Raw genomic sequence first — 10,131 nt, forward strand, 5'->3', positions numbered from 1 at the left:
GGGAGGGAGAGGGAGAGGGAGAGGGAGAGGGGGAGAGAGAGAGGGAGAGGGAGAAGGATATGGAGAAGGATATGTTTGGATATCTGTACCATCAGACAGGATGAGCTTATCACTCCATGGCCTCTCCCAGCATCCTCAGGGTCTTCTGCTCCTCTCTTGAGAAACAGGGGTGGAGACCTCTAAACTCTTTATCATCAGTTCATGATGGATGAGGTTTACTCAACACTCTTCACTTACGCAGAGCCATGTCATTCTTTATTATCTCAGAGGAAATGTGCAGGTCCCCTGAGAACAGCCTTTGTGTTTCGCCTTTCTTCATTTGTACATGGATTTAAATATGTAATGTAAAACTTTCCTGATTGCATGCAAGAGCAAGGTAAGATGTGTCAGTGCATCTTCCCTTTAATAAAGCCAAACATCTTTAAAATAAATGTCTGTAGTGTAATACATATGTATATTATTAATGCAAGGAATAATTGATGATGGTCCGTTTACATATATATGTAGGGCTCTATGAAATCTGTATTTTCTGTCCCCAAATTCTGTTTTATTTTTCTCCAAATGTTTTTTTTTTTTTCGTTTTAATTTTTATGGATTGTTTTTTTCCATTTAATGGATAATGGATAACATTTTATTAATCAAAGCATGTCTGATTGATTAAAATCATGAAGCTTATACAATTCCACATCAATTTATTAAAAGTTTAACAAAAATGACATGTTTAGGGCCTATGAATTTTTTTTCGCACCATATGTTTTATTGTTACCAAATTCTGTTTTTTAGCATGTCTAATTATTTGAATGCATAAAAACAACTTAATTTATTCAAATTGATTCTTACAATAGCCTTATGAATTATATCTTGTGTATTTAACATTTTCTGGTTATCAGAAAAATTAAACAAACTTTATTTTTTGGCAAACAATGGAGATTTACTTTTAAAATTACAACTTGGAAGAAATGTTTTGTGATTATTCCTTAAAAATAAAGTTTTAATACTTTTAGTAGTAGTACAATTACTGAACAATAGTAGGCTAATATATTTCTGGCACAATGTCTTCAAGTTAAACCGAACTTTTATTTTGATGGGTTGCCGTGAATACCTTTTAAGTTTCTGAGTGAATATGATATAGTTTCTCTCAAATGAAATGGTAAAATACTCATGAAGTGACTGTCAGAACAGTTCTGGAGATGTTGTACATGTATTTATGTCCTCATTTAGTGGGACAGCAGACGCTGAAAACCCCGCGAGCGTCACTCACACTTCAGTATGTGTGTAGTAAACAAAACCGCGTGCCTGCGCCATTCATCCATACAGAGACGCACAGAACATAAAGAATTCATATTTAAATAGTATTTTTGCATCTTACCTCTGGTGCTCTTCGGTCACTTCTGACCGAAAAATTTTCTGTTTTGAATTTTTAAAAATCACAGCTTCATCGGAATGGTACGAAACTTGGTGACTTTTATGGCATTTGGAATGTGAACACACACAAAATTGAGGGGATTATTCAAAAATGACCGACCATAGGAAATGAATGCACACAATTCACGAATAGCAAATCTGCCACAATGCAGAAAAAAAGTATGCAGCAATGACGGGGTGAAACTAGAAAACATCAGTGCAAAAGCAACACATCCACTCACACACACGCATACACACACACTTATACAAACACACACCTATGAACTGGTGTGACTGTAACACAGCAAATATGTAAAATAAAAGCAATACTTCAACTACAGTGCAGTAAAAAAGTGGACGCAAAACATCAAGAGTGCAAAACAGACACATCCACTCACACACACACACACACACACACAATTATACACACTCAAAGGAATTGGTATGGCTATAACCATATAGCCAAAACGAGTCAGAAAACATTTTTATAGAATTGTAATGTTTTGTGTAACAAAAAAAAAACTTTCTGTGTTCAGGTTTGACTAGTAACAATAATTCAAAAACTGACGCTTCAAATAAACATTTCAAACCAAAAAAAATAAAAAAATCTAAACCTTTACAAAAAGTTGTCTTTGATGATGTATATCTATATATCTATATAAATATATAGCTAACGTAATAAAAATAAGTATTTATGTCTAAAAACAATTAGAGAATGTATAGGCCTTTTATACACAGATATATAGGAATATATGGGCTAAACCATGGAATTGCAGATTCTTTTTTTCTTATTTTACTCCCACCAGATGGCACTAATCTGGCTTCAAAAATTGGATTTTAAAGGCAATGACTCTTATTTTAACATGAAATACTGCATTAATTGAACAGTAATATAAAAATATATTTAAAAAATATTATTTTCAATGGGAAGAAATTGATAATAATTATTGCATAAATATGAATTAGTACCATGAAATTATTTCAAAATAAAAATAAAAAATATTATAGAACAAAAATGTTACATTGATTTTACTGGTGGGAAAAAAAGTTACATTTTAGGTGTCCGGTCACTTTTGACTGAAGATCACAAGTGTGACTCCCAAATGAGGAGCACCAGAGGGTTAAGATTTACATATATTGGTCCATACCGCGATTTGATTTAAGTGTAATGACCTACTTTTGAGTAATTCATCCAAAGTTTGACAAATTCCGTGACATTCCGCGTTATACATTAAATTCTGTTTTTATGACTGGATTCTGCAATTCTGTCTGTTTTCTGCATCACAGAAATCATAGGGCCAAATATATGTTATAGGTATTATATGTAGGTGTTATATGGGTATATGTACATATACCTAGGCCTATGTAGCATATAGAGGGCCCTATGATTTCCGTGAGAAAAAAACATATGTACATTTACATATGTTTTTTTTTTCTTTTTTTATAGAATTATATGTCTTTATATATGTAGCACTGTGGTCCTGTGAGGCACAACATTTCGTTCCCTTTTATGTCTCCACATATAGCAGAATGACAATAAACTAACTTAACAAATAATTCAATGGCTCAGAGTCAATTATTCCACTTATACTACAATTACCACACCTCAAAATGTTGTTAAGATGTTGCATTTTAAGGCATTTGTCAGGTTTTTGTCCTTAAAATGCTCTTGGGTGTAGGGCAACTTACGCATCTCATCTCAAGCTTCCATTGCCATTTCCAAAATGTCATTTTAGAGATAGTAACAGAGGCTTGAGCCATTGATAATGCAGTTATTAATGCACTCTAATGCAGTTACTAGAATGAGCGACAGAGTGAGAGAGAGTGATTGTAGATGTGTGTTAATAGAGTGGTGCAAATATGAAGTCAAAACGCAGAAGAATAATTTGCCATGAGTTCCCTTAAAATTGTCCTATGGGGTTTTATAATGGGGTTTTTCAATTCATGAGTAAAATAAAGTCTGCGGAAAACATAACTTGACAATACTTTGATGGTTTGCTCTACAATCCACACATCCATACTGAAAACACAAATTTTGAAGCTATTAAGTTTATTTCTAGTAAGTAACTACAGAAGAATGTTCGGGGTGTGTGTGATTATTACCTTCAACAACCAATCTCATTCAAGCATTCAACAACCCTGCAGTATAATATACACTGTAAAAGAAAAAAAAAAAGGAAAATGTACTGCTACATTATCAGTTAATATTTTAGGACATTATCAATTAATTTTACGGACATTTCTGTTTACCCTGTGCACGTGCAAAATTCAAAATAAAGGTAAAATGCCTGTAAAAAAATCAATACAGAAAATTCTTTAATTTTAATACAGGTCATTGTGCCCTAATTTTACCAAAAAATTACAGTGTAATATAATAATCGTCAGAGTAGATTTATTTATATTTGTATTTTTGTATTTAAAATTTGGATTTCAAACAAGAATTTAACTTTCATACTGTATACAGTTGTATTACTGTTTTTATATTTGTATGTGTGTGTTTGTGTATGTATATATGAACGCAATACATCTGTTCTTTTATTTTCAGTGTCTATCCCTTATGTATTGAGCTTGACACAGCTTAAGAGTCCAATTTATGTGTTATAGATACTTTATTTATTTCAGGATGTTTGTATTGTTTGTTTTACCCCTCTGCTTCAAAGGGCAGCTTAAGTAAAAGAAGCACAGTCCAGTCGTTTAAGGACAATGATTGGTTGAACTTTTACTACGTAAAAAAATATGGAAATTTGAAATCTTCAGGATAGGAGTTGTCTAAAATTGCACATAGAAAGGGCAGCGAGGTCCAGTTTCTTGGTGAAATATTGATGGGGAGCAGACGATATGTAAATTCTCAGTCTCAGGCTGTCCCAGGGGTTCAGCTCTCTGCCAGCCCGTACGGAAAAACAGATGGATGAAAAGAGCCGATCTACATAACCACCAAGCAAACAGAACCATTACTCATAATTGCGCTGTTGATTTGGATGATATAGAAAGGAACTTAATGCCCCTCTCAAAATAAACCCAAATTACACAGTACGATATTTTATTGGCTCCCTCATCACCCTTTCCAGAAGTTCAACTTGAATTTAATTTCCTCACTGGAGTTAATTCAGTCAGAGGAGACACTGTAATGACCTTGAATGTCCTCTAGAGGGAGAGCCAGACCTTTGAAGAGACTATTCATATTCAACTCTAGTTTAAAATGTTTATTTTTTGTCTTTTAGGTGTATAAAGTTGGCTCAGACAGCTTTGACACATATGACCAGCATTATGGAAGAGGTCTCGTGAAGGACACAATCAAGGAAGGTAAGATCAACCACAGGGTCAAAGCATCATACTGTTTACACCATAACACTCTTACCTAAAGCAGACTATGTTTCTGTTGCATTTATCTAGGATGAATGAGGACAAGTTTAATTTACTCTTAAAGACTCCTTGAAATGCCTTGACGAGCACAGTATTCTTTCCTGGATTGACATTTGTCTTTTAAAATCCAGTTGTTTAAAATCAGTTTCTCTCTTATCTTTTTTTTTTTTAATAGCAGATAACTAGATGTTTACTTTATGAACCAACTTCTTATTGTTAGTCACGGACAGATAGTATTAGCCATTGTTGCCAGGTAGATTAAGTAAGGAATAATTGACAACGGGCCGTTGAATTCTTAGAAAATAATGCACACCTGAGGTGTAACGGCCACGACCCGAAGCAGAGTGGCCATTACACCTCGGGTGTGCATTATTTTCTAAGAATTCAACGGACCAAAGTCAATTATTCCGCTTATACTACGGTTACCACACCTCAAGACATCGATCAGATAATATATTTCAAGACATTAGTCCGGTTTTTGTACTTAAAACGCTATTGTGAGTAGGATTAATTTCTTACGCATCTCATCCAACGTCTCCGTTGCTAGTTCCAAACGTCTTTTAATACTTAGTAACGGAGGCTTGAGACATTGATAGCAGACTGCAATTAATATCTTGGTTATTAGAGAGAGAAAGAGAGAGAGAAAGAGATTTTAAGTTAATTTTCTTCACGAACAGCACCATTGTTACTAGGGCTGCGATGACAAATCGATGCAGAATCGATTCGTGGGTCGATTCTGAGATCTTCCGAGCTTAGATTTTAACAGCAGATGGTGCTCTATTCTAGTTTTTATCCGCACACTCAAATGCTCATGAAAAATACTGAAGAGTGCTTGTGCGTTCAGCTGAGTCATGTAATTTCACCTCAGCTCAGAATGCTTTTAGATTAATGTAAACACAGCCCACTGTTACTTCAACCTTTTCGAATTTTAGAGATGGAGTATGTGCTTTCCTTACATAATAAAACGTAATTTTGTGGCAAAAACATGTAAATGATCTGTCGTTTTTATCCTATTGTTTACTATATTTATTTGTTTGGCCAGTGTCGTTGTGGGTTTTGGTTTTTTGCTGTTGTAGGCTGTAAGGACCTTTGAAATAACTGAAATAATTTGGCGAAGTGATATGGACATGTAATGCCGTCAAGATCTGCCTGGAACTACATTCACCGTGCGTTTCCCTGGAAATAATGGCACACCTTAGAAGGTTCGTCAGCCAATAAGATTGAAGCATTCAATGGCCCCGTAGTATAAAGATGTTTAATACAAGAAGTAAAATAAAAAGTATTTCTGGCTCAACCAGTAGATCATGTTTCTCATGGAATGCATTGTTCATATTAACATTTGTAGATTTAATGCAATATAAGTCGCTTGGACAATAAAAAAAAAACCTTGTGCAAATGCATACATGTAAAATGTAATGTAAAATTCACACAAAAAAAATATAGATAGAAAATAATCAAGGTATGAACACAAGGAATGATTATATTTTGTTTATATGTAAATTGCTAGTAAAAAGTTTTGAATAATTAATTTTCTAAGATTACGAGATTAAAGTCGTAATATTACGCGAATAAAGTCAAAATATTACGAGAATAAAGTCGAAATACTACGAAAATAAAGTCGAAATACTATGAGAATAAAGTCAAATTACTTAGTAGGCTACGAGATTAAAGTTATAATATTTTGAGAGTATATTCTAGCCTATTGCGCATGCAAATGGATTGGGAGCACCGGGAGATATTTCAAAGTCTCAGCTTTCAAAATCTGTCAGTTTTATAGAGAAATACAAACAATATGTCTTACAATAATGCGTTTTTCACACTCTTTAATGCGGCGTTACAGAACGCTGTATTCGCTTCAGTTTAAGCGGCATGTGAGTCAATCATCTTTCCGATTACAATGAGACATTTGTTTCATTAAATTAGACTATACTGTTTTTTTTTTTCATGCCTTCTGATGTTCCTTCACTTTTATGTCTTGCTATAAACTTGAAATAAAGAGGGAAAACACATTTATAATTTGTATTTTGTGATAAATCTGACAGAATTTGAATGAGCTGTTATATTAAAATTATTAAAATAACAAAATTATTGCGATTACTGGGTGGCTGGCATGCTACAAATAATGAATGGAAGACGTTAAATTTTTTTCATGCCTTCTGATGTTCCTTCACTTTTATGTCTTGCTATAAACTTGAAATAAAGAGGGAAAACACATTTATAATTTGTATTTTGTGATAAATCTGACAGAATTTGAATGAGCTGTGTTATATTAAAATTATTAAAATAACAAAATTATTGCGAATACTGGGTGGCTGGCATGCTACAAATAATGAATGGAAGACGTTAAATTTTATGTCCAATCATTTATACCGTGAATAAAACATGAATTTTCAAAAAGAAAACAGTAGCCTAAAATTTTATGAATTGATTCACATGAATACAGTACAGCAATCTGTCACGCCACATTAAAGATCTTAAAAAAACACATTATTGTATGACACATTGTTTGTATTTCGCGATAAAACTGATTTTGAAAGCTGAAGCTTTGTTTTATATTAAAAGTACCAAAAGCAAAAGGGGGCTGGCGCACTACAAATAACGAATGCAATCGAAGACATGAAATATTGTTTCCACGCATACTGTCCCCGCGAGTATGAAACATGGTATGATTTCTGCTAATAATCCCACATATATGTGTAATGTATTAAAGGGGTCATATGATGCTGCTAAAAAGAACATTATTTTGTGTATTTGGTGTAATGAAATGTGTTTATGCGGTTTAATGTTAAAAAAACACATTATTTTCCACATACTGTACATTATTGTTTCTCCTCTATGCCCCGCCTTTTTGAAACGCGTCGATTTTTACAAAACAGAATTGGAAACCGCTGATGTAGCCTATTGTAGTAATGTTGTCTCTGGTATTCTGGTCTGTGAGCGTATATGCGTTCAGGGGGCGTGGCTTTGGACGGCGATTGCAGGGAGGGTGGGACGTTCGCTTTCAGTGCTATCAGGCTAACGTTAGCATTTTCCAAGATCTACTACTGCACCTTTAAGATAAAAAATTGTTCCTGTTCAGTCTGTTAATAAATATCATATTCTTGATATTAAGCAGTTTCCGCAAGTCCTTAAAATGTACTCTTCTTCATCCCAGTAAGATTATGCGGCCGCTTGGACGCAACAATATTCAAATCAATTCCAGTGGCCTGGCAGCTTCTCCCGGTGCTCTCAATCCGGGCCATTTGCATGCGCAATATAGGCTATACTCTCAAAATATTATAACTTTAATTTCTATAATTTAAATTCTCGAAACATTTAGACTTTATTCTCGAAATATTTCTACTTTATTCTCGTAGTATTTCAACTTTATTTTCGTAGTATTTAGACTTTAATCTCGTAATGTTTTTTTTTTTTTACATGGCACTAAAACGCTGTCGTAAAATTTATCATAAAAGACAGTGAAGACTTTTATAGTTTTACAAAAAAAATGTATTTCAAATAAATGTTCTTTTGCTGTTTCTATTCTTCAAGGTATTCTGAAGAAAAAAACCTTTTCCACAAAAATATTTAGCAGCAAACTTTGATAGTAATAAGGACCATTAATAATAATTGATCACCGAATAAAAATTTATTAAAATGTAGACACCAGATCAGCATAGAATGATTTCTGAAGGATCTTGTCACTGAAGACTGGAGTAGTGGCTGCTGGAAATTTAGATTTGCATTACAGAAAAAAAAACAGTTGTTTTAAATTGTAACAATATTTCACAATAGTACAGATTTTTAATGTGTTTTGGATCAAATAAATGCAGCCTTGGTGAGCATAAGAGACTTCTTTCAACAACATTAAAAAAATCTTAATTACTCCAAACATTTGCCCCGTTGTGGTTTTATATGTACTAATTCAGTTACGAACAACATCCTCATTGTTCTGCAGGTTTATCCAAGTTCTTCTACAACGATGACATTCTCCGCAAAGATGCCATCACTGCCAGCATCCTCAAAGTCCAGAAGATCCTTCAGTGGTTTGAGGGCCAGAGTCGGTTCAACTTTTATGCAAGCTCTCTGCTCTTCGTCTACGAGGGCGTCTGCGTGCCCAGTCTCGTCTCTCAGACCCTACGGGAGAGCCCAATCGCACCCGAGGCCTGTGAGCAGAACAACAACATCGATCAGAGCCTCTCCACCATGTACTCCCTGCACAAGAAAGGCTGCGGCCGGAGCCACTACCAAGCCAAACAGGACAATGGCGTTTGGAGCTCCTCGCAGCAGCCCAACGGCAACCGCGGCTTGGCAAGACTGGAAGAGGACAGGAAAGAGAGCAAGAGCGAAGCGGGACAGGAAACGGTCAGTGACGTGGAGGTAAAGATGATTGACTTTGCACATGTCTTCCCTAGTGACGTTCCCGACCAGGGTTACATCTACGGCCTGAAGAACCTACTGAAGGTCCTGCATCAGATTCTGGAGGAGTGATGGAGCGGTTCTTGTTGTTGAAGGTATGAATTGTGTAGCCACTTTCATGTCTGTCCACCCGCCTTTCTCTAATCTGCACTACCTACACCATCAGTGGAGTAACATGTTTGTAATCCTTCGTCTAATGTATGTGCTTTAGTCTTTTAAAAGCTTTGTATAGTTTATGATATCTTACTCAGGTAAATGAATCTATAATGCTTGTATATTTATCCTAACAAAGAAGAAACACTCTCATCATATTATGCATCAGATATTGCGTATTAGTTCCTGTTTCCAGAGCCATTGCAGGATTTTTTTTCTTTTTAACCTTTTATTTTTTTAAATCGATGTAATTGAAAATAGGAATTTCATGAGTGAGGATGTACGAAAATATATTTGACGTTTCTTTTTCATATGCTGCCAGTATGACCCTGCCTGTTTCAGACCTGTTGAATTGTGAATTTTATCTCAATTTTTTAAATGTGATTTGAAAAGAATTAAACCTTTGTGTGTTCATGTTCTGTGATTACTGATGCAATATGACTGAAATAACAGTGAAAGTAGTGAAGTTGAGATCATTTATTGTTTTTTATTGTACAGCCCTTGAGGTTTGTCTACATCAAATGCCAAAGTTTCCATTAATGAAGTGAACTTGAATTGTGATTTTAATAATACAGTCTTTCTTTGGAATACCAACCAATTTACTTGGGTGTCCAGGTATTTCATTAAATTGTTTGTACACATTTATTTGGTGACAGCATAGGATGTGATAGGAACTAAAAAAGACATTTAAAGGGTTAGTTCACCCAAAAATGAAAATTAGCCCATGAATTACTCACCCTCAAGCCATCCTAGGCGTATATGACTTTCTTCTTTCAGACGAATCCAGTCGGAGTTATATTAACAATTGTCTTT

General features: G+C 34.6%; 1 protein-coding gene across 1 annotated transcript in view; it reads left to right on the forward strand.

Annotated features, from left to right (window-relative positions):
- LOC107746459 (inositol polyphosphate multikinase-like) overlaps positions 1 to 10,038 on the forward strand; it is a 31,725-nt gene extending 21,687 nt beyond the window's left edge. The window contains exons 5-6 of the mRNA XM_016560680.1: positions 4,626 to 4,707; positions 8,705 to 10,038. Of these exons, the coding sequence (XP_016416166.1) occupies positions 4,626 to 4,707; positions 8,705 to 9,237 (615 nt within the window). The 3' untranslated portion in view covers positions 9,238 to 10,038. The remainder of the gene's footprint in view (positions 1 to 4,625; positions 4,708 to 8,704) is intronic.
- The last annotated feature ends 93 nt before the right edge of the window (positions 10,039 to 10,131 follow it).

Source organism: Sinocyclocheilus rhinocerous, unplaced genomic scaffold (assembly GCF_001515625.1).
Source record: "Sinocyclocheilus rhinocerous isolate Xijiao unplaced genomic scaffold, SAMN03320098_v1.1 scaffold2725, whole genome shotgun sequence".
Classification (NCBI taxonomy): Eukaryota; Metazoa; Chordata; class Actinopteri; order Cypriniformes; family Cyprinidae; genus Sinocyclocheilus; species Sinocyclocheilus rhinocerous.